Genomic DNA, 26266 nt, shown 5'->3' on the forward strand with positions numbered 1-26266 from the left:
TCCCACACAAAATTTCGGAAAAGTTCAGTTCTGGAGCTGCTCTCGGATCGCTTTGATTTTTGTTGTAACAACTTGTATTCACTCCCCTCTATACGACGGTATAAGTTCTAAGAAAGACCATATTGGTTCACTCCTTCCGAAACCTCCCCCCCCCAAAATTTTAAAAATATTCGGAAAAACTGTGTGCACGTTAACTCTTGAAGGGAGTGATCGATTTGGTCCATACTTTGTACATCATAATATATCTGCCAAATATAGATCAGGTTCGAATATGGACTATATTTGTCTACTCCTTCGGGTAACTCCCACACAACATTTCGGATAAATTCTTTTTGAGAACTGCTCCCGAATCAATTAGTTTTTTGTTGAAGCAACTTGCATTTGCTGCCCCAAATACGAGAGTGTAAGCTTTTTCAGTGGCAAAGAGTCTGTTCGAGGATTTTGTGGAAGTTTTTACCGAAGGTTTAATAGTGGCCCTGTTTACAGCGATATTATGTTTTTTAGGCAAGTATGGTACAAAAGTCCTATCTATCGATATTTCCGCAAATTTTTGATCTTTAATCCACTCCATTTTTTTCGGTTCATACGCCCAAAAGTGTTTCACTCCACACATGCTGAGGGTATACATCTGTCGGCAAAGCCGACTGATACTTTTTTACTTGTTTTACCTATTTTTTGGTTTCAATATGTTTACTATCGGAACCCATATAGAATATAGCAATCAGTGATACAAAAATTATTTGAGGGTTTTGCTAGGAAAATCGATTCCTGAACCATTATGCGTTGATGCATGGTAAACACTATCGTATAAGTGTCGACAGTACATACATATACGCTCCAATGAACAGCTAATACTTAGAAAAATTTTGCCAATAAATGTCTGACCTTATTTTCTTAAATGTACAGAAGCTCCCTAAGCCTCTTACCCCAACTCTATAATATAAATTATGTACCTGATATGAAAATATAAAATATAATTGGTCTGTTCCAGAACTGCAAGATTCTACTAATGTTTTCTATTTTTTTCGATAACATATCGTAGTAAAAAATTGGTTCATATATTAATAACATTTTTCCTGACAAATTCATTTTTATGCCCTCAGTCTTTAGACTAATGATCGAAATGATTTTAAACCCCAAGTATGTTTGGACGAAATACGTTTCAGAAATTTTGGAGTCGATTTAGCGATGTTCGTCTGTCTATCTGGCTGGCTGGAGCACACTATAACTCTCAAACGGTTCAACCGATTTGGACCAAACTTTGGTTCTTATAATATTTTGTCCAAACTTAGATCAAGTTCGAAGGGAGAACTCCATTTGTTCCAAACTTTGCACGTCGTAATATTTCTCCTATTAATAGATGAGGCTGAAGTATCGGTCTTCCTCTTCGAGTACCTCCCACACGTAATTTCGATGTTTTTGGCACATGTGAGTTTTAGGAACACTTCTACGATGGTCGTGAAATTTTTTTTAACATTTTATGCTCGTAGAAAGGTAATTTTTTCAGGGACAAGTTCATACTTCCTGAGATAATGTGTCAGAAGCTCTAGATAAAAGGCACCAACTCCCACGACTGAGGTGCAAGATAACTTACGAATTGGGTATCTAATTCGACCGAAACTTTGGACATCGTAAAATTCCTTCCAAACTTACATTAGGTTTTATAAAGGTCTATTTTGGAAAATATTTTTGGGTACCTCCCCCACACTTAGTCACACGTACACATTTTTCGGAAAAGTGAAATGTATCTGCTTATATTTTTATAAAATACATGCTACTGTTTATTCTCCTTCACATTTCTTTCTTAGCATTCAAATACGCCTGATGAGCCTGGCTTAAACCACCAGGCGAAACGATCGTAGCGTAATGGTTGAGTGTGTGGTACTTCGCTAGAATTCATTTTTCAATACAAAACTCATTAGGCCATGTTAGCTCGATTAATCCAATTAATTAATTAAAAACTTTCATAAATAATGGCCTTCGTCCTAAAAAGACAATAATAAATGAAAATATCTAATGTTGGGAATATCGATAGTTTGCCAGCTGTACTCCGCTTTGAAAATGTCGAATTCTGTAGAAACTATAGGCAAAGAAATACGCATAACATCTTTAATATTGGTCCAAATAAAAAAAACGTTTTTTTTGTTTTTTTTTATCAGCTATCTAATAACAATAGAAAAGTTTTGCACAGTGGGCTTGTATGCAATTTTCGCGATTTAATATTTAATACCAATTTTTAACAATGATTGCACTCTTCGATTTTCTTGAAATTATTTTGTATCAAACTACGATTAATTACACAAATTTTAAGTTAGATTTGGTGGTGGGATTCGAATGATAACTTACTTACTTAGCTGGCCCATTACAGAACATTTGTTCCATAGACCGAACTAAGAAAAGATCTCTAATTCTCTCTGTTTCGTGCTTCGCTTTTTGGAATACCGCGCCTTGTCATCTCTTCGTCCACTTTTTTGCGCCTTCTACTCTTTGGCCTGCCAATTCTGCGTGCATCGCCATGTGACATGTATTCATACGCGTTTTTAGCGGGTTCATCATCGCTCATTCTTATTATATGGCCTAGCCAATGCAATCGTTGCATCTCGATACGTTTAACTATATGCATGTCTTTGTATAGCTGATATAGCTCGTGGTTCATACGACGTCGATATTAACCGTCAACGAAAATCGGCCCGTAGATCTTTCGAAGAATTTTCCTCTCAAACACACCAACACTGCCTTATCTGCTTGTGCAAGTACCCATGCTTCGGAGCCATACATCAGCACGTGCAGTATCAGCGTTTTGGATAGTGTTATTATTTTTTTTTTTTTTTTGACTAGATGTGGCTTTGTTTTTAAATGGCTTATTTAAACCATAGTAGCAATACAAATCTTCTTATTTCACAACTGATGTTGTTTGTTGTGTTTATGGCAGTACCGAGGTAGACGAAGTCTTTAACTACCTCAAAATTGTAGTTACCAACTTCCACAGTTGGTCCCAGTTCTATGGACGCGTTGCGCGTCGACACCATCAATTTGGACTTTTCGCCGTTTACCGCCAGACCCACTTTTGCAGATTCTGCTTCGACCTTCCTAAAGGTATCAGTTACTTCCTTTAATGATCGTCCCATGATGTCTATGTCATCAGCATAAGCAAGTTACATGTGGCTATTGGTGTAAATTGCGCCATTTCTTTTGACATTTGCATCTCGTATTACCTTTTCCAGCAAAATGTTGAATAGGTCACAAGAAAGGCTGTCTCCTTATGTGAAACCTCTTTTGGTACTGAACTGTTCGGAGAGGTTCTTTCCAATTTTAACTAAGGACCTAGTATCAGTTGAAGTCATCTTACAAAGCCGGATGAGCTTTGCGGGGATATCAAATTCAGACATGGCTTGGAATACCTTTGAACGTAGCGGACTGTCGTATGCTGCTTTATAATCGACAAAAAGATGATATGTGTCGATCTGCATCTCTTGGGTCTTCTCCAGGTTTTGAGGCAGGGTAAATATCTGGTCAATGGTGGACTTGCCGGGTCTAAAGCCACATTGGTATGGTCCAATTATTTCGTTGACCATTGGCTTTAGTCGTTCGCACAATATCCCTGACACTATCTTATAGGCACAGGATGCTCAGGTTCCAATCGTCGGGTACGCGTTCTTCCTGCCAGATGGTGCTAAATAGCTGATGCATACACCTTATCAGCGCGTCGCCTCCGGTTTTAAACAGCTCGGCTGGTAAGCCATCGGCTCCTGCTGCTTTATTATTCTTCAGCCGGTTGATTGCTGTGTTTACCTCATCTTGGCCGGGCGGTATACATTCTATACCATCTTCTGGGATTGGATCTGTGGTATCATCGTCTTCGCTACTATTGGATACCAGCAGATTGGAGAAATGTTCCTTCCATATCCTTAGCACACTATCTGTATCAGTTACCAGATTAGCCTTCTGGTCTCTACAGGAGGATGTGCCAGTTCCAAAGCCATCAGTTTGATGTTTCACTCTTTGGTAGAATTTTCCGACTTCATTAAGTCTCCTGTACATCTCGATTTGTTCATACTCCCGCTTTTCCATCTCTCTCCTTTTCCTGCAGAAAAGACGTTTCTCCTCTCTCCTTTTCTCCCGATACCTCTCTCGTGCGCTACGCTTGCTACTGATTGTAAAGTAGCTCTATATGCCGCATTTTTCTCTTCGGTAGCAGCACGAATTCCTTTGTGGAGGTCTCTGGAATCCAAGTATGGATTTTGCGGCTGTTTGCATGGAGTGGGCAATATTTTGCCATTGTGTTGTTATGTTATCGGGACAAGGAGTGCTCGCGTTAAGCAATTGGGCTAGTTGAGTAGAATATGGCTATCTGTTGTGATTGCAGCTTACCGATGTCCAACTTCCGTGTTGTGTCTGTTCGCACTTTGTTTGCTACGTTTAATCTGGTACGTACCCTTGCTGCAACAAGGTAGTGGTCCGAGTCGATGTTTGCACCTCGGAACGATCGTACATCCAACACGCTTGATGCATGTCTTCCATCTATCACAACGTGATCAATTTGATTTCTTGTTCTTTGATCTGGCGACAGCCATGTGCCCTTATGAATATCGAGATGCTTAAATCTGGTACTGCTAACTACCATGTTTCTTGCAGCTGCAAAGCCTATCAGCCTCATATCATTGTCAGATGTTTCATTGAGGAGACTGAATTTCCCGGCTGTTGGGCCAAAGATATTCTCCTTTCTAATTTTGGCATTAAAATCGCCTAGTATAATTTTAATGTCATGGGCAGGGCAACGGTCATAAGTTTCTTCTAAGCGCTCGTAAAATATATCTTTGGTCTGTTCGTCCTTGTCTTCAGTGGTAGCATGAGCGTTGATTTTGAAGAATTTTGCTTTTATTCGAATTGTAGCATGTCTTTCATTCACTGGGGTGAAGCTGGATACCAGATGTTTTAGTCTCCGACTAACTACAAATCCGCAACCAAACTCATGCTTTACGTCATGCCAACTATAATACAGTGCGTCACCTTTAGGTGTTGTTGTGACGCCTTTCCCGTTTCATCGTATTTCCTGTATGGCAGTAATGTCGGCCTTGTACTTTTCAAGTACATCTGCCAGTGCGTAAACTGCACCTACCCTATAAAGAGTGCAGATTCGCAGATCATGGTCCTTAAAACGTTTGCGGGTTTCGTCAACTTTAGAGGGGCTTGTTTTCCTTTTCTTCAGTTTTTTCATACTAGGTTGTGTTTTCTAGGTGAGGGTTACTAACCCGACGTCCAAACCCAAGTTTTTAACGTTCTTATGGCGGCACATGTTAGCTCACTGCCTTTAACGGTGTTAAAGGCAGTTCCCCAGATGACACCACGGGGAGGTCAGTGTCCACTTGAGATGAAAGAGGGACCAAGATAAATCATGGGCTTTGCCATGTTAAAACCGGTCAGGACCGTTCCTTGGTATCTTCCATCCCCTATATCAAATCCATCAGATAGTAAAAGAACACATATAATCAGAAAAATCGGTTCAGTAGTTTTTGTAGAAAAAAAAAATGGAAAAAGTGGACGCTAAAGTGGGCGTTGTCAAATTTTCCTTGCATAAAAGCCCAAGTCGGGTAATGACGAACATTTCAAAAAAGAATTATCCAAATCGCTACAGCCGTTCTCAACTGATGCCATTACCAACGAACGACATTTGATTATTATTATTTATTTCAGATTTCAACTTTTTGTGTTATGAAAATTCCCCACATATGACCGACCATTAATTCCATTAATTTTGATTTTGCGTTTTTCCACATAAAAATAAACCCCATTCGATAATTTTCAATATCTTTTTAATCTACAAACGCTGAAATGTGTAATTCTAAAATTACATATGGGTTTTTCAAGAAGAAATTTAACGAGAAAGCCAAAATTTTCCCTAACAAAAAATTCCCATATATGTACATATGAATGACTCGCAAGCTGAGGCAAAAGGGACACATCCCCCAACAGGAGGTAGTTAACACCTTTTACCGTGTTTAACACAAAAGCCATGTAAGCTTAACATTATTGCCTCTATTGTTTTTGTTGTTGTTGCTTTGGTTGTGACGACAAACATCTGGATCTGCACTGATACTTGAACTTGATACAATTGTTAAGCGTGTTGTTGGTAATGGCCAAAACGAACGGAAGGTAAATCCCACAAAAGATTGGTTGTTGTTGTTGCTGTTGTTGTTTTCTTGTGAATCATTTTGGCAGAGCATGCGCACTCTTTTATCATCTCGTTATTGAAGAACAACTCTCTTCTTACGCACGAGGCTTTCACGCTACGCTACGTATCAGGCGACAGAAATGAAAACGATAACAACAAACCATAACAAAAATTCCCCCAAACAGAAGCATCCATCAATGAGATTGTGACGTAGTTTTACTCTTCTCGCAAGATGATGATGCTCCCTTCCCCCCATAACACCATCTTCTTGGTTTTCCTTAAAAGTGGCCGGCCGTTTGTGTGCTAATGGTAAAAAAAATCACCGCTTTTAAGCCAAACCATGTTAACGTATGCAAGGGGGTCTGACTGGCTGTTGTTAACAGGTTTTTGTTTTTATTGTTGTTGGTGTTGTTGTTGTTGTTGTTGACTGTCTGTGACTGACCAACAAGTGTGTTTGTTATTGATTTCTGTGGGTTAGCAAGGGACTGGGGGAGAGGGCTGGGAGCAGTGCCTGTTGAGCGGCAGGCAGCAGTGAGTGTGTTACTCATTTGAATCTAACTCTCTGTTAACTTGACAATGTTATTGTTGTGTATACGGGCTTAAAGGTTTCGGTACGTTCTACAGCCAACTGTTAACAGGCAAACGACGCCTGCTGCTGCTAACCTTAATACACCATCGAGGGTATATAAACATTGGGAGCTTGAACATTGAGCATGCATTGATTCGCTATCACTCGCTCTATTAACTTGCTTCTTTGGTTAGAAGGAAAAAACGTCCAAAACGTTTTATCAGTTTTTAACTAAAATTATTTAAAAACAAATATTTAAACAATTTTTAAAACAAAAAAGTAGTTGCTGCCAACGTTTGTTGTAATTCTTAGCAAAAAAGAAAACGTGTTGAAAATACAGAAAAAAAATTCAAACAAGTGTTTAAACAAGGATTAACATTGTGTATTATCCTCGTCCAACGACAAGTGTAAAAATCGCAAGAAAATTCAAATTCAAGTCGTCGTCAGCTGCTAAACTAGACACAAACGTCAAGCGAGATCTACAAAAAATATTTGGAGCTAGAAGCCTGCTATAACAAATAGAAGCAAGTCCTTAAAGATTACCAAAAAAATAAGCAGTGAAAGAAAAATTAAGTGATTTTTCCCAAAGGCTTATTTTTATTCACAAGAAGAAGTAAATACAAAACAACGCCAACAAAAAGTATTAAAAGTGTTCCCAATTGAAGAAGCACTCTAGTAAATTTTTGAGAAGACTACAAGGAAAATCTTAGGTCCAAATACAAGCGCACCTACATCTACATACCTAGAAAATTTAATTTATTTTCCCTTTCACTACCACAAACAAACAAAAACCGCTTAACAAAATGATGGCTGTAGCTGCTGCCCAAAAGAACCGCGAAATGTTCGCCATTAAAAAATCATACAGTATTGAGGTAAGTTTTGAAACCAAAAAAAAAAAAAACAAATGTGTTTAAGAAAGTTTTGAATTTGAAAAAAAGTGGAAAAGATTAGAAAACTGTGATAAATTAAAGGAAATTTTGATTTAATGAATTAAAAAAATTGAAAATGGTTTAATCATTTGAAAATTAAAAATTTCCATAATCTTAAATTTCGAGGATATTTAAAAGCGAAAAGAAAATTTTCAAATGCACAAAATGATAAAAATATTGACTAGTAATAAATTTAGTTTCCAGTGAATTTTTTTAAATAAATTTTAAATATCGAGAAAAAATTGAAAATTGTTTAAACATTTGAAAATTAAAAATGTCCATAAGCTTAAATTTCAAGGATATTTAAAGGCGAAAAGAAAGTTTTCAAATGCACAAAATGATACAAATATTGACAAGTAACGAATTTAGTTTCCAGTGTATTTTTTTAAATAAATTTTAAATATCGAGAAATTCCAAGAGAGTTAACAATTTTCAAAAACTTTCACAAAAAATCGAAAAATTAAAAACTAGAAATAGAGAACAAAAAATAGCCATTTGTGAGAAAATTGAAAGGAAAACATTCTAATTTAATTCCTCCATTTCCTTATTTGTGGAAAAATCTTGAAAATTTCCCCAAATCTCAGAATTAAAAAATAGTAAAAATTTTCAAAAACTTTCACAAAAAATCGAATAATTAATAAAAGAAATATAGAGCAAAAAATATTCATTTGTGATAAAATTTAAAAGAAAATATTCTGATTTAATTCATCCATTTCTCTATTTGTGCAAAAAATCTTGAAAATGTTTCCCAAATCTCAGAATTGAAAATAGTAAAAAAGTTTTCAAAAACTTTCACAAAAATAGAAAAATTAAAAACTAGAAATATAGAGCAAAAAAATAGTCATTTGTGAGCAAATTGAAAGGAAAGCATTCTGATTTAATTCCCCCATTTCCTTATTTGTGGAAAAATCTTGAACATTTTTTCCCAAATCTCAGAATTAAAAATAGTAAAAAAGCTTTCAAAAACTTTCACAAAAAATCGAAAAATTAAAAACTAGAAATATAGAGCAAAAAAAAATATTCATTTGTGATAAAATTTAAAAGAAGACATTCTGATTTAGTTCCTCCACTTCCTTATTTGTGGAAAAATCTTGAAATTTTTCCCCAAATCTCAGAATTAAAAAAAAATAGTAAAAGTTTTGAAAAACTATCACAAAAAATCGAAAAATTAAAAACTAGAAATATAGAGCAAAAAAATATTAATTTGTGATAAAATTAAAAGAAAACATTCTGATTTAAATCCTCCATTTCTTGAAAATTTTCCCCAAATCTCAAAATTAAAAAATAGTAAATTTTTATTAAAATGAAATTTGGAAATTTTATCATATTTAAAATTATAATAAATTAATCCTTTAGTCAAATATTAATTTTTCAACAAAAAAAAATCTTAAAATTAAAATAGTAAATTTTCATTATTTTTTAAATTTTCATTATTTTAAAAAAATGACTAAAAATGTATATTATTAATTTTTTAATAATATAAAATAAACACATAATGATGTAATAATAAAAAATTTAAAATATACTTTTTTATAATAAAAAATGTATAATATAACATTTTTACTAATAAAAAATTTATAATTTAAATTTGAAAAAAAAATTACATTGGAAATCTAAATATGAAAAATTTCCCTTCCAGAGCTAAAATGTTCACTTGATTTTTTCTAAAGAATTTAGGAAAATTAAATTATTTTCTAAAGTAGTTTTTTACCTAAATAAAAACAAAATAATATTAGAAAAACAAATTAGGAAATTTAAATTATTTTCTCAAATTTATTTTTTAACTAAATAAAAACAAAAATATATTTATATATATTTTTGTTTCATAAAAATTAAAATTTCAAACCAAATTCAAAACTTTAAATTTTTCATAAAAATCTTTTTTTTATTCCATAAAAATTATAATTTCAAGCCAATCTCAAAACTTTAATTTGTTTTTAAAAAATTTTATAAAATATTTTTTTATCTTAATAAAAACAAAACAAAATTAGAAAAACAAATTAGGAAATTTAAATTTTTTTCTCAAATTAGTTTTTATCAAAATAAAAACAAAAATAAATTTTTATGTATATATTTTTGTTTCATAAAAATTAAAATTTCAAACCAAATTCAAAACTTTAAATTTTTCATATAAATCTCTCTTTTTTTCATACAAATTATAATTTCAAACCAAATTCAAAACTTTAAATTTTTCATAAAAATCTCTCTTTTATTCCATAAAAATTATAATTTCAAACCAATTTCAAATCTTCAAAATTTTTATTAAAATTTCCCCTTAAGGGGAGAATTATTTTGGCTTAAAATCAAAATTTCCTTTTTTCAATACACATATTTTAGTTAAATTTATCGCTTACCACTGAAAATGAAAATTTCCCTAAAAATTTCCCAAAAGGGAAATTATTATTTTTTGGCTTCATTAAAATCCTCTTCATGCCAAGAATCTAAAAAATTATGAATTTCTTAAAAACTCATGAAATTAAAAATTTCCCTCAATGGGAAATTTCAATTTGTCAGGGAAATTTGCAAAAAAAAACTATTAGTACTTATTTTTTTCTTACTGATATTGACATTTGAGTAATTTTTCTAAATTATCTTTTTTAAGAAAAATCCCTTTCAAATTTTCAAACAAAATAATTTCCCAAAATAAAAATTTCCCCTAAAGAGAAAATTAGCTTAAAATCTAAATTTCCCTATTTCAATATACATATTTAAGTAAAATTTATCGCTTACCACTGAAAATGAAAATTTCCCTAAAAATTTCCCAAAAGGGAAATTATTATTTTTTGGCTTCATTAGATTCCTCTTCATGCCAAGAATCTAAAAATTAATGAATTTCTTAAAAACCCATGAAAGTAAAAAATTCCCTCAATGGGAAATTTCATTTTTCAGGGAAATTTTCAAAAAAGAAAATATTAGTACTTATTTTTTTCTTACTACTATTGGCATTTGGGACATTTTTCGAAATAACTTTTTTTATGGAAAATCCTTTTCAAATTTTCAAACAAAATTTTTGGAAAATGTTTATTTTTTAAGGAATTTTATTTTATTAATTTTTATATAAAGGAAGTTTAAATATTTTTCAAGAGAAATTATTTTTCAATGGGATTAAGCCAAACCATATAAAAAGCAAAAGAAAATTTTTATATGTAAACATATACATATTTTCAAAAACATTAGCTCTGTTCCAGAACTAAAAAGTTTTTACAATTTTTACCACTTTTACACATTTTGCGTTCCCGTACTCAAAATTTATATGAAAACCGTTTACGACTTTTACAACTTTTACGACTTTTACCACTTTATAAAGTACGGTAACAGGCCAATTATTTTGTCCTTTAAAGAAAATTTTCCATTTTGTATTTGTTCTTATTTACAAAATATTGAATTTTTCCCTTTTTCATGGAAATTTTCCCAAATTTCGATACTCCAATAAATCCCAGTTTTTTTGCTATTTTTTGTGTTACATAATTTCCCCAAATAATTCCAGTTTTAACAAAATTCCAAAAAAATCAAGCTGTTGCCAGTTTATTTTTATTTTCACACCAAACATTGACATACTTTTTTTCTGTCCAAAAAAAAAAAAATAAAAATTGTTTATTTTGATATCATAAATTTTTTTTAACTGTCATATTGAAGACACAGAAGAAGATAAAATGATTCGGCCCTCCCGCCAGCTTGAAATTTCAACATATTTCCCTAACCAAAAAAAGTCTTTCTTCAACACCTCCTCCCTTTTCGGTTTTGAAAATGAAATTGAAAACAATGTTATTTATGGTGTCGTCGGCGGAATCCCATGAATTCAAAACAAGTTTCAAGATCGATCAATTTATTGGCTTGTTATGGGTCCAACAACAACAAAAAACATAATCAAAATGATTAAGTTGTTAATGAAATAGCCGGCAAACATGGCCTTAACAGAAATGCCCTATTAAAAAAAAGACGAAAAAACCGCACCCCACACCACCGCCGCCTCATTAATGAATGCTTGAATGGCTGCTGCGCGTGCGTACGTGCAAACTTTGTCACCTAGACAAAAAAAAAAAAAATGACCAAAAACAATAACTATTTGGACATCGATTTTTATTGCCTCCTCACTTGATTGGTGTTGTTGCTTTGATATTTATAACCCACAAAGATCTTTCAAAACCCATTTATCTTTTTTTTTTCAACTTTTTTGAAATGCAAGATATTAATGATTTGTTGTTTTTTGTGTTTTGTTTTGATTACGCTGTTAAAATTTATGTTTACCGCTTTATTAACACCTCTTGAAAATGTGGTTAAATACATAGCAAAGCGTCGGCAGCGACGGCACCATCATCATCTGCAACTTATTCATGCTTATCACGCTGATGATGATGAAGCTAATTTTGGTAAAATTACCATTTTCTGGTTGTCCCCTTACGTTTGGGCCAAGGGCTTTTTGTGAGCCTCTTAACAATGACTTGTCATAAAAAGAATTTCCCTTTTCTGCTGCAATAATAAAATGCAAGCGTTTCTTTTTGTTGTATCATCCATCCGTTGATGTTATCGACTGATAAAAGCGCAGCAGTGAAAATCTGGAATTGATTTTTATTTTACTTTCACTTTTTTTTGGGCATTTTCCTTTGAAATCAAATAACTCATGGGTGTTAATTTGTTATTGATAATATTTTCACATATCGATTACCAAAGATTACGCCATAAAATAAGTGCCAATCAGTCAAGTCAAATTTGTTTATTATTTTCATTTATGCAAATTGGGTTTCATTTGTTAAAATTTTGTTTTCACAAAAGTGATTTGAAATTTTTCTACTCCAGGAAAAGCAGTACATTTTTAGTTTTTCAGTCCATTAAATAAAAAATATATAAAAATCAACAAAATAATTAAAATGTAAAAATAAAAATATTAAAAAATAAATAAAAAAATAATTAAAAATTAAATTAAAAAAATTTAAAATAAAAATTAATTTAAAATATAGTTAAAAATTATTCAAAAAATATTTCACAAATAAACTTTCCCCTTTTTGCTACTCTTATTTTCTATTATTTTCAAAACTATTAATTTCCACATATAAAAAAATAATTAAATTAAATAATAAAAAATAAATAAAAATTAATTGAAAAAAGGAAAATATTACAAAATTATGTTTTCACCTTTTTTGCTATATCTGCCACTTTTTTTATTATTTTCAAAATTATTAATTTCCATTAATTAAAATATTAAAAATATAAATTAAATTAAAAAAATAATAAATATTACAAAATTATTTTTCGCCTTTTTGATATTACATATTATTTTCAAAATTATTAATTTCCATTAAAAAAAATAAATTAAAATTAGTTAAAAAATGTAAAAATATTACAAAATTATTTTTTCACCTTTTTTGATTTATCTACCTCGTTTTATATTTTTTTTTCAAAATTATTAATTTCTATTAATTAAAATATTAAAAAAATAACTTAGAATTAATTAAAAAAAAAAAAAATATATATTACAAAATTATTTATTCCCCTTTTTGATATTATATATTATTTTCAAAATTATTAATTTCCATTAATTAAAATATTAAAAAAATAATTAAAATTAATTAAAGCGGTAATAAATATTACAAATATATTTTTTCACATTGTTGATATATTTAAAGCTTTTTATATTATTTTCAAAATTATGTATTAATTTCCATACTTTTATTTTTTATTTAATTTTCAGAATGGTTATCCATCTCGCCGCCGCTCTTTGGTGGATGATGCCCGTTTCGAAAGTTTGGTTGTCAAACAAAACAAACAAATTGTTTTGGAGGAGGCTCGTATCAAGGCCAATGGTAAGTTTAAGAGATTTTTTTTTCGCAGAAATATTTTGGGAAGTTTCGGGAACAAAAAAGTTATAAAAACCAACAAACAACAAATTTAAAATATTAGTAAGAAATATAAAGAAAAATATTCCACCAAAGTAATTTTAAATATTTTTCCATACCCAAAGATTTTCAAATATTTTTTATTAGGGAACCAAAATTGAAAAAAAAACAATATTTTTACAGAAATATTTTATGAAACTTCGGGAACAAAAAATTTCAAAATTTTTAAAAAATTATGAGGAAACAGAAACATTTGTAATTATTTTGTTTTTACGATTCTTCAAAAAAAAGTAGAAACCAAAACTGAAAAAATTTAATATATTTAAATAATATTAAATATTAGGAAGTAATATCAAATATTCACAATTTAAATCGAATTTTGCATTTTTTCAAAAAGAGTTGCATTATTTTGGGAGAAGAAATTAAAAAAAATTAAAACTAAAAATACTAAAACAAATGTTAGAGAAAACCAAATTTACTGGGTCCCCAAATTTTCAAATATTAGGGAGTAATGCCAAGAAAAACATGCTCGATTTTGTCGAAATTTTTCTTCCCCTTAATTTCGAATCAAATATCAAGAATTTTTTTTTGTTCAATTCATTATTTTTAATTTTTTTCTAAAATTTTCACAAACTTTTTTTAAATTAGAAATGGCGGACCAATTTTAAATAATTTATTAATTTAAAAAATATTTTTACCAGAAATGTAATTAGTTAAATGCGTAATTACATTTTTCAACAAAAAAATTAAACTTTTTTATTATTTTTCAATATTTTAAATATTTTTTTATTGAAAAAAATATAATACAAAAAAATTGAATTTTAAAATTTAATTCAAAAATACTAAAACAAATTTTAGAGAAAAACAAATTTACTGGGTCCTCAAATTTTCAAATATTTCGATTTTGTAGAATTTTTTCTTCCCTTCAATTTTGATTCAGACATCAAGAAAAATTTTATTTTTTTTCAATTCATTATTTTTAATTTTTTTTTCTAAAATTTGTGCAAATTTTTTTTAATTACAAATGTCAGCCCAGTTTTAAATAATTTTTTAATTAAAAAAAATATTTTTTATTAGAAATGTAATTAGTTAAAATTTGTAATTACTTTTTCAACAAAAAATTTAACTTTTTTATTAATTTTCAATATTTTAAATATTTTTATTGAAAAAAATATAATACAAAAAAATCGAATTTTAAAGTTTAATTTAATTTAAAAATACCAAAAAAAAAGTTAGAGAAAAACAAATTTACTGGTTCCTCAAATTTTCAAATATTAGGGAGCAATGCCAAGAAGAACATGCTACCAAATTTTTCGATTTTGTCGAATCTTTTCTTCCCTTCAATTTTGATTCAAACATCACGAAAAAATTTTATTTTTTTTTCAATTCATTATTTTTATTTTTTATTTTCTAAAATTTTCACAAACTTTTTTTTAATTAGAAATGGCGGCCCAATTTTAAATAATTTTTTATATTAAAAAAATATTTTTTTATTAGAAATGCAATTAGTTAAAATTTGGAATTATTTTTCTCAACAAAAATTTTAACTTTTTTATTAATTTTCAATATTTTTTTATTGAAAAAAAATAATATATAATACAAAAAAATCGATTTTTTTTCTCAATTTATTATTCCTTTTCAATTTTGTTAACAATTATTTTTAATTAGGGGAAACAATTTACCAAATATTTAGTAGCTCAAAAATTTTATTTTCCAATTTTTCACTCAAATTTTTGTGTTCCAAATCTTTTTTGAATATATTTTTTATGTTTTATTTCTTAAAACTATAAAAATGGAAAACAAGCTCATACCTAAATAATTCCCCATTATAAATCTTAAAATTGTATTTACATTTTTTTTCGAATTTTCCACTTAATTTTTTAATCAAAATGTCCCATTAATATTTTATTTTGTAATGTTATTTTTAGATTTTCATAATTTTTTTGATTTTTAAATAATTTTTTAACAGTATTTTTTTAATGGTTTTGATATTAAGATTCGACTTTTTTGTTCTCTAAAATTATGAAAATTATTTTTATCAAAAATATGAGCCGAAAATATTGGAAATAGTTTTTATACCTCAAAACTTTTTTTATTTTTTTCTCTAAAATTATGAAAATTATTTTTATCAAAAATATTGGTCAAAATATTACAAATAATTTTTTATTTCTCAAAATTTTTGTCTAATTTTTTCTTCACTTCAATTTTTGACCAAAAATCAAGAAAGATATTATTTTTTCAATTCATTATTTTTAGTTTTCTTTTTCTAAAATTTTCACAAAAATGTTTTTTTATAATTAGAAATGTCAGCCCACTTTTAAATATGTTTTTAATATAAAAAATATTTTTTTATATTTTTTAAATTTGTAATTACTTTTTTCCACAAAACAAATTCAACTTTTTTTTTATTAATTTTCAATATTTTAAATATATTAATTGAAAGATTTTTTGATTTTCATATTTTTTTTTTTGATTTTTAATTAAATTTTTAATGGTTTTGATAATAATATTCGACTTTTTTGTTCTCTAAAATTATGCAAATTATTTTTATCAAAAATATGGGCCGAATATATTGGAATTAGTTTTTTATTCCTCAAAACTTTTTTTATTTTCTCTAAAATTATGAAAATTATTTTTATCAAAATATCGGCCAAAAATATTGGAAATAGTTTCTTTTTATTTCTCAAAACTTTTTTTATTTTTAAATTATTTCTTATTAATTGCCAAAACTTTAAACACAATTTTCGAGCTAATAAAAAAAATGTTTTAATTAGGGACTAAATTCAGAAAAGTATTCTAATTTTGAATTTTTTTTCATTTCTTAAAATATTGAAAATTTTGCTTTGGTTCCCAATTTTCCTTTTGTAATTTCTTTATTTTTCAATTTTTAATTTATTTGTGTTTATTTTATTTTTTATTTATTTTTTCATTTACCAAAAGATGGTTCCTTGGAAGATGCCATTATGCAAGCCAAGGGTGAACATGTCCCAACCCAAGAACAAATTGAATTGCAAGACGAACAACAGTTAGAAAATTTGGATGCTGTTGAAGATATTGAACAACCTGATTTTAATGAAGGTATATTTCATTTATTTTTTTTTTGTTTTTTTAAATTTTATTTAATTTTTTATTGTTTTTTCTTTTTATTTCATTTTATGTTTGGTCCTTGGTTGATTGTCCCTTTTTGCTTTGGAAATTCAGTTACCATTGAAACCGATTTACCAGTTGAATCTGAACATACTCAGGAATCTAATGATAATAATGATGAATCTAGTGATAAAAATAATACAGATGGTAAGCCAAGTGAATAACTAAAATTTGAAGCAAACAAAAAAATCAAGCGAAAAATTTAAAAGAAAGTTGGTCGATAACACAGTTCCTTAAACTGAAAGAAACATTTCATTCCAAAAAGTATTCAAAACACCTTGAAAAGCATTCGCAATATATTCTGAAGAACTGTCGATAAGTTGATCTTATCGATAAAACAGTTTTGATAGGCAATCCGAAGCAAAAACAAGATCAAGGGAATCATTTAAAAGAAAGTTGGTCGATAACACAGTTCCTTAAACTGAAACAAACAATTCATCATTCCAAAAACTATTCAAAACACCTTAAAAACCATACGAAAGATATTCTGAAGAACTGTCGATAATACTGATATTATCGATAAAACAGTTATGATCGGCATTCTCACGACTCTCTCAGAAGTATTTTTTTTATCTGTCGATACAACTGTTGTGTCAAACATAACCTAAAAGAGAAAGAGATTTTATTTCATTTAATTTCCCACCACCTTCCCATAAATAATGCGATTAAATCAAAATTATTTTTATTTAATTCTGGCTCATTTAAAAAAATCCAAGAGCAATCCCCATCCCTTTACAAATGTCAAATAACAATCATAATTTAGTATTATCTTTAAGAACTCTTAAGCTTACTTCGCTTATAGCAACAATCATCATTTGGTTGTTAAGTTCCCGTTTTCACTTTTCTGTCCCCCACCCCCCTTCTGACTCATGGTTTTTAATACACTGGCTATGATTTCAAATGGAAAATTGTTCATTTCCGTTTTTCTTCCTGTTTCACAATGCCATTCCATCATAAATTCATAGCTACATATGTTTGTATGTATGTATGCCTGGATGTATGTGTGGTAATGTCATAAGTCTATAAATGAAAAAAGAAATCTCATAATATAACAATCAAATATAATACCCAAGAAGCATTAAGGATTGTGGTAGTGAGTGGTGGTGGTCCTTCTGCAACACTTAAGCGTTTTTTACTCTATTAACTCCCACATTTATGAATGGCTTGTTGGCTGTACTTGCCATAATGCCACAAGAGTGTGAGAGGGAGTGTTTCGGCCTTTGTCAACACTTAAAAACGTTACGTTTCATTTCATTTTTGAGTGGGTGTGAACAATAAGCGCACTAGTTCCTTTTTGTCCTGCCTTTGCCATTCATCATGACAATTGGCATAAAAGCTTTTTTTCTTTTCCCTTTTTCGCCAGGCTACGTGCCTTGCATTTCTGGGCAATTGCATAGAGTTAATCCTTTTTTGTGCTTGTTTTTTTCTAATTTTAGATGCTGGTTTAACTGAAGATGAAATTGTTTTGGCCAATGCCGCCAGTGAATCTCCTGAAGCTGAAAATGCCGTACAAAATGCTGCCTTGATTGTACGCCTCAAGGAGGGCATTAGCTCTTTGGGTCGCATTTTGAAGGCCATTGAAAACTATCACGGTACCGTTCAACATGTCGAGTCACGTCAATCCCGTAGCGAGGGTATTGACCACGATGTCTTGATCAAATTGAGCATGACCCGTGGCAATCTGCTGCAATTGATTCGTTCTCTACGCCAAACTGGCTCTTTCAGCAGCATTAATTTGATGGCTGAAAATAACATCAGTGTCAAGGCACCATGGTTCCCCAAACATGCCTCCGAATTGGATAACTGCAATCATTTGATGACCAAATATGAACCCGATTTGGATATGAATCATCCTGGTTTTGCTGATAAAGTCTATCGTCAACGCCGCAAGGAAATTGCCGAAATTGCTTTCGCCTACAAATACGGAGACCCAATTCCACACATTGAATACACCGAAGTTGAGGTTAAGACCTGGCGTTCAGTGTTCCGCATGGTCAAGGAATTGACACCAAAACATGCCTGCATTGAATATCGTAATGCCTTCAAGAAATTGGAGGAAGAGAAAATCTTTGTGGAAGATCGTTTGCCTCAGTTGCAGGAAATGTCGGACTTTTTGCGTAGAAATACCGGTTTCACCTTGAGACCGGCTGCTGGCTTGTTGACAGCTCGCGATTTCTTGGCTTCGTTGGCATTCCGTATCTTCCAGTCGACACAATATGTGCGTCATGTCAACTCACCCTTCCACACACCTGAACCGTAAGTATTTTTTTTTCTTCTTTTTTGTGGGTAAAATAAAAATTTCTTTGGTCGAGTTTCTTTTAACGATGAAGTAACAAAATTAGAGGTTTCCTTTGGCAAAACTATTTCCTTTTGGCCAAAAGTTTTTAAGGAAATCCTGCTCTGCCAAAAAGAGAATGTCACAGATAATGGATTGCAAAAGTGTGGCAAAAGCAAAACTTTCTGTGCACAACTTGCCTGGCAAAGAACAAAGGAAACCTCATAATTGGCCTTAGAAAAATTGTGCCAATGAACAGCAAAAAAGGGTGGTGATGATGATGCCAATGTTAGTGGCACTCTTGTCATGACTCCATTAGCATTGTAATTGAATTATTTTATGCCTGGCACTTGGTTGTGTGGGGAGTATACCTCCTGCCTTTTTTGTTACTTCTCAGTATCCAATATTCCAACACTTTGTCTATTGTAATTTTATTATTATAATTTTGTTTTTTTACTAAAAAATGTTTCTTTTTTTCTTCTTCTTTTACCATTACAGTGATTGCATCCATGAATTGTTGGGTCATATGCCCTTGTTATCTGATCCCAGCTTTGCTCAATTCTCCCAGGAAATTGGTTTAGCTTCATTGGGTGCTTCTGATGATGAAATTGAAAAATTATCTACCGTAAGTATTTTTTTGTTTAATCGAATTTTAATTGGAAATTTATTGTGCAAGCACAAATTGGTTGGTTAAAAGGATGGGGTTAAAGTTAAAGTAGTTAAAGGGGGGAAGGAGAGATCAGAAATTAAATTAAAAGGAAGAAATGATTTAAAATCGAGTTTTTCAAAAGTCGATACGACAGTAATTCATAGAGATACTGAATTGGGAAGCCGATAAAACGGCTGTAAAATATTCGAATGCCAATAATGCAGTTCTTCCAAAAAACATATGAATTCGAAAGCCAATAAGACAGTGATTGGAAAATTCAAATGACAAAAAAATTCAGGAAATATTTTAATTTTTTTTTTGTTTATAAAAATACTAATTACTTTCTGCTTCGAAAGAAGCATTTCGAAAGCCAATAAGGCAGTGATTCGAACATTCATAGAAGTACTGAATTGGAAACATATTCGAATGTCACCAAAGCCAATAATGCAGTTATTCTACAGCATATGATTTCGAAAGCCAATAAGGCAGTGATTGGAAAATTCAACTGACAAAAAAATGTAGGAAATATTTTTATTTTATTATTATTTTTTTTTTGTTTATAAAAATACTAATTAATTTCTACTTCGAAAAAAGCATTTCGAACGCCAATAAGGCAGTGAATCGAACATTCATTGAGGTACTGAATTGGAAAGTCGATAATACAGTTGTAACATATTCGAATACCACCAAAACCAATAATGCAGTTATTCTACAACATTTGAATTCGAAAGCCAATAAGGCAGTGATTTGAAAATTCAACTGACAAAAAAATTCAGAAAATATTTCTTTTAGTTGTAAAACAGTTCAGCTTAATCTCAAACAATTTTGTTTATAAAAAAATATTAACTTCTGCGAAAGAAGCTTTTCGAAAGCCAATAATGCAGTGATTCGAATTTGAAAGCCAATAACACGGTTTCATGGTCGATAAAAAGGCCAATAATGCAGTGATTCCAACAATCAAAGAGATAACGAATTGGAAAGACAATAATGCAGTTGGCGATAAAACACCTGTAAAATATTCGAATGTCAATAAGGCAGTTCTTCTGCATGAATTCGAAAGCCAATACGGCAGTGATTTCAAAACTCAAATGTGCAAAATATTTAGGAAATATTTATATTTTTTTGTTTATAAAAATTTTAATTAATTTCTACTTCGAAAGAAAATAAGGCAGTGATTCGAACATTCCTAGAGGTAATGAATTGGAAAGTCGTTAATACAGTTGTAACACATTCGAATATCACCAAAGCCAACAATGCAGTTATTGTACAACATATGAATCCGAAAGCCAATATGGCAGCGGTTTGAAAATTCAAATGGCAAAAAAATTCTGAAAATATTTTTTATTTGTAAATTAGTTCAGCTTAATGTCAAACAATTTTGTTTATAAAAAAATATTAACTTCTTCGAAAGAATCATTTCGAAAGCCAATAATGCAGTGATTCGAATTTGAAAGCCAATAATACAGTTTCATGATCGATAAAAAGGCCAATAATGCAGTGATTCCAACAATCAAAGAGATAACGTATTGGAAAGTCAATAATACAGTTCTGAAATAAATGCCAATAATGCAGTTTTTCTAGAAAGAAATTAATTCGAAAGCCAATAAGGCAGTGATTTGAAAATTCAAATGGCAAAAAAAAAAAATTCAAAAAATATTTTTTATTTGTAAAACAGTTCAGCCTAATCTCAAACAATTTTGTTTATAAAAAAATAATAACGTCTTCGAAAGAAGTATTTCGAAAGCCAATAATGTAGTGATTCGAATTTGAAAGCCAATAATACAGTTTCATGATCGATAAAAATGCCAATAATGCAGCGATTTCAACAATCAAACAGATAACGAATTGGAAAGTCAATAATACAGTTCTGAAATAAATGCCAATAATGCAGTTTTTCTAGAAAGAAATTAATTCGAAAGTCAATAATGCAGTTCCCTGATCGTTAACGGTTTAGAAAGCCGATAAAACAGTTTCCAGACAAGTGCCTTTGGAAGCCAATAATGCAGTTTCAAGGCCAACAATGCAGTTATGGACATCATAATGCATTCGAAAGCCAATAATGCAGTTTCATAATCCGTAATGGATTTGAAAACCAATAAAACAGTTTATAGAACAATAATGCAGTTTTGGGATAAAAATTGTGGATATTCTGAACGAAAATTCCCCATGAGTTTTATCTTTCTGCCGTTTCAATTTAAGCGAGAAAGTGAAAAAATAATACAGTTCTGAAATAAATGCCAATAATGCAGTTTTTTCTAGAAAGAAATTAATGCGAAAGCCAATAATGCAGTTCCCTGATCGTTAACGGTTTACAAAGCCGATAAAACAGTTTTCAGGCAAGTGCCATTGGATGCCAATAATGCAGTTTTAAGGCCAACAATGCAGTTATGGACATCATAATGCATTCGAAAGTCAATAATGCAGTTTCATAATCTGTAATGGATTTGAAAACCAATAAAACAACCAATAATGCAGTTTTGAGATAAACAATTGGGGATATTCTGAACGAAAATTCCCCATGAGTTTTGTCTTTTCGCCGTTTCAACTTAAGGGAGAAAGTGAAAAAACTCACGGGGAATTTTCGTGCGGAATAACCCCAAATGTCATGTCTCCGAAGGACCATTCATTTTGCCATGATTTCTCTCGCTTTCAACAAATTTAGCAAAACCATAAATAGCAATTTTATTACTCATTAAAAATGCTGCAATTTATTTAAATTCCAAATGCAAAAAATAAACAAAAAACTTTCCCACCCCACCCTACAACGGCTGCCAAAATAACCAAAAAAATATTAAAAATCGTGCTTAGATTTTTCTTTGGAAAATTAATTGGCCACTTCTTTTGCATTCATTCATGGATATTTGCACCTCAAACTGTAGGCCTTGTCACTTTTGTTTAGAATTCTGACTTTTCAAAAAAACATTTAATTGTTGAAAAATTATTTTAAAGTGGTCTTGTTCACATTGCATTGAAGTGACCTTTAGATTATGGCTGCCACAGTTTCTTTTCCAATTGTTGGATTTTTTTTCTCTCTTTACAAACAAGTTTCTAGCCAGCCAACAAGCTGTATAGCCGCTGGTTAGTTTTTTTGCAAGCGACCAGCAGCAGCAGCCGCTGGTGCCATGCTTTAAAGTTCTAAGCCAAGTTTAAGTGCAGCTACTTGAATTTGTTGTTTAACAAAAGTCAAGTTCTCTGTTAAAAGCCAAAAAAACGCGCGCCAAACAATCATTAAAAACCAACTAAACCAAATTGTTCACATAATCTTGACTTGAAAAGCGCAAAACAGTTTCAAGGTTTTCGCCACTAAACAATTCTAATTTTCATTTTTTATTAAATATCTCGTTTTTTTTGTTGTTGTTGCTTTTCTTATTCTAGGTCTACTGGTTCACCGTTGAATTCGGTCTCTGCAAGGAACATGGTGAGGTAAAGGCTTATGGTGCTGGTCTCTTGTCGGCCTATGGTGAACTTTTGCATGCCATCTCCGACAAATGTGAACATCGTCCCTTCGAACCCGCCTCCACAGCTGTTCAACCCTATCAAGATCAAGAATACCAGCCCATCTATTATGTTGCCGAAAGCTTTGATGATGCCAAGGATAAATTCCGTCGCTGGGTATCCACAATGTCTCGTCCCTTCGAGGTGCGTTTCAATCCCCACACTGAACGTGTTGAAATCCTCGACAGTGTGGAGAAATTGGACACCTTGTTGCATCAAATGAACACAGAAATTCTTCACTTAACCAATGCCATCAACAAATTGCGTCGTCCTTTCTAAATCCAGCCAAAAACGAAAATAAGGAAGGAGAGAGATATATACAGAACTTAAAACACCTGAAAACAAACAAACCAATCAACCGCAATCATTCTCACTTAGTTGCAAGCAAAGCGTAGCTCTCTATGACTTTTCGATTTTTTGTTCTTGGCCACCTGAACGAGGTTCTTTTGTTAATTTTTTATTTGTTAAAGCTTTATTTGACAGGCTTGTGAATCATCTTAAAGGTATTCCTAGTCTTTGTGGTAAATCAAGGAGAACAAAAAATATGGAGTTACCTTTACAATCGTAGAAGAAATTTTGAAAACAACAACAACAACCTAAATATCCAATGAAAGTATTCTTTTTAAATGTACAATTTACTTCAACTACTCACCACCACTCATAGCAAATCATCAAAACTCAAAATGCCCTACCCCTATCAAATGTTCGTTCAATATCCCACCCTAGCCATTTTAGCACATAATTTTTTTTTTTTTGTTTATAGCAAATAATTCCACACTCATCAAGGCACTCAAATATTTTTATATTAATTTAATTTATTATTTGTTTTAATTTTTTATTTTTGAATGCATCAACAAACTATTATTGGACCAAAAAACTTTAGTTTTTAAGCCAATCCATTCCAATCCCCCCTCCCTATTTTTTTGTCTCATTTACCTTTTCTCCCCATGTTATACTCGTGTTTAGTATCCATCACACTGACAAAAAAAAATTTTGTTAATTATTGTATTATTTTTTTGTATAATTTTAAACATATTTTTTGTATTTTTTTATTTGGTACATATTTCCTTTACTTTCCTCTACCAAGGGTCGTTGGGTCGTTTCCTGGAAATGTCCAACACCCGAGGAAACCAAAAGAATTTAATATTTTTTACCATTACATTTTTATGTGTGTTTTTTTACTTAATTTTATATATGTATTTTAAATGTAACTATTATTTTTTGTGTATTAAATTAGGTATGTAGATATATGTGTAGTATTATTTAAGATTTTCAATTATTAAATATATTGAATTGCAAAAATAAAAAAAATCAAAAAAGAAAATGTGTTTTGTTTTTATGTTTTTTTAATTTATTAAAAAACTAAATTTTTTGTATATAAACAAAATATAAAATTAAAATTGTTATGAAAAATGGAAAAAAACAGCATGAGGATTGAATAATTTGGTATTTATTTTTCTAAAGAAAATAATCTTTGGAAATACAAAGATTCATTTTGAAAATGAGTCGATAATGCAGTCTTCTTCCTTTAGAAAAAAAACAGAATGAGGATATTCAATTGAGTATTTATTTTTCTAAAGAAAATAATCTTTGCAAATAAAAAGATTCATTTTGACAATGAGTCGATAATACAGAAATTACTAATAATAGGTCTGCCTGGTTACTTTCCCAGCAAGAACTTTCTCAGAGAGTAAGGAGTTTTTATTCTCTTTTGCAAGAAAATTGTAAAAAGTAAACAGACACCTTCCCAGCAAAAACCAGCAAGCAATCAGCTGACTTACCAAAACAGAACAATTTGTACGCCAATAAAGTAAAAAGGGAAGCAAAATTTTTGTATTTTAGTTAAAATAAAAAAAGAAAATTACCCATAAACGAAATTGTTCCACATTGCAACTTTGTTATCCGAAGACACAACACAATTAGGCTTGCTATTTGCACAATAAAATTGTTTTTAATTTGCGCAAACATAAATCACCGAATAGTGAAAAACAGCTGATTGATTGTTTTCAGGAAGAAGTAGAGTTACAAGTGCTTGCTAGAAGCAATTTGTCCAGCAAGAATTTGCAAAATCTCAGTAAAAGAAATGTCAAAATGTCTCTCTCGATTTGCTCTCTTTTGCTGCTTTTTGTGGTACAAATTGTTACAAGTTTTACTAGGCGTTTACACACAGACAGTATTGGCAAGACAATAGCAAAGTTACAAACCATTTTCACCAATACATTAATACTTTCCTCTATACATATTTAAAAATTTATAAATGTATTTGTGAAAAAGGTTTATATTTTTGCTATTGTCTTGCCAATACTGGAATTTGTAAACGCCGGGTTAGGGTAACCAGGCAGACCAATTTACATTGACACTTAATTGTGCAGTTTAATTTAAAAAAAAACATCTTGAAACCGATAATGCAGTTAATCGAAGACTTGTGAGTTCGAAAACTTATAAAACAGTTAAACACAGAAATGGAAATTATGTAGTGGCAAAAAAATAAAATAAACGATAAAACTGAACCTAACTAATTTAATTTAAAATAAAGAAAGAATTCAAAAGCCAACAACACCGTTCAAGGCTACAAAATTACCACAAAGGCCAATAAGGCCGTTTGACGATTAAAAAAAAGATCTTGAATAACAATAATCCAGGCACATAAGAGAATTCGAAAGCCAATAAAACAGCTAAAAGATTTTGAAAACTAATAATGTATTTTTCCAAATAAAACTAAAATCCACTAAATCAATTCTAAAATAAATAATGAGTTCGAAAGCCAATAACACCGTTCTGGCAGTTTTACGAGAAAAAATAAATCTTTACCAAAATTAATGCAGTCACATGAAAAATGGTGAATTCGAAAGTTAATAATGCAGTTAAACAATAGAAAAGTAATTGGAAAGCAAATCATGCAGTTGTACAAAAAAAATTCTCAAATTTATAAAGAAAAAAGAAAAATGATAAAAGTTGTAAACAAAAGTTGTTAGCAAAATTATCACGTTGATGAAATGTCGTAGCCAAATTACACCGTCTTGTATATTTAAATTTTGTAGAGACTAAGTACATAAAAATGAAAAAAAAAAAATATATGTACACAATAAAAAAGTAATTACTCAAACAAAATGTGGTTATGGACGTAAAAATATATATTTTAAAAATAAAAAATATATTATTAAACCTATTAGAAATCTATTGTTATAAATACTATT

At 30.3% G+C, this 26266-nt stretch overlaps 1 protein-coding gene across 1 annotated transcript; it reads left to right on the top strand.

The window, feature by feature from the left end:
* The first annotated feature begins 6759 nt into the window (after positions 1 to 6759).
* ple (tyrosine hydroxylase ple) lies at positions 6760 to 24393 on the top strand. Its single transcript, XM_073986387.1, has 7 exons — positions 6760 to 7612; positions 13359 to 13470; positions 16444 to 16581; positions 16705 to 16797; positions 18087 to 18906; positions 19424 to 19550; positions 22950 to 24393. The coding sequence occupies exons 1-7, from the start codon at positions 7544 to 7546 to the stop codon at positions 23346 to 23348; spliced, it is 1758 nt and encodes a 585-aa protein (XP_073842488.1). The 5' UTR covers positions 6760 to 7543; the 3' UTR covers positions 23349 to 24393.
* Positions 24394 to 26266: the final 1873 nt, after the last annotated feature.

The sequence above is a fragment of the Musca autumnalis genome, unplaced genomic scaffold, assembly GCF_047663935.1.
Source record: "Musca autumnalis isolate F117 unplaced genomic scaffold, ASM4766393v1 scaffold_4, whole genome shotgun sequence".
Taxonomy (NCBI): domain Eukaryota; kingdom Metazoa; phylum Arthropoda; class Insecta; order Diptera; family Muscidae; genus Musca; species Musca autumnalis.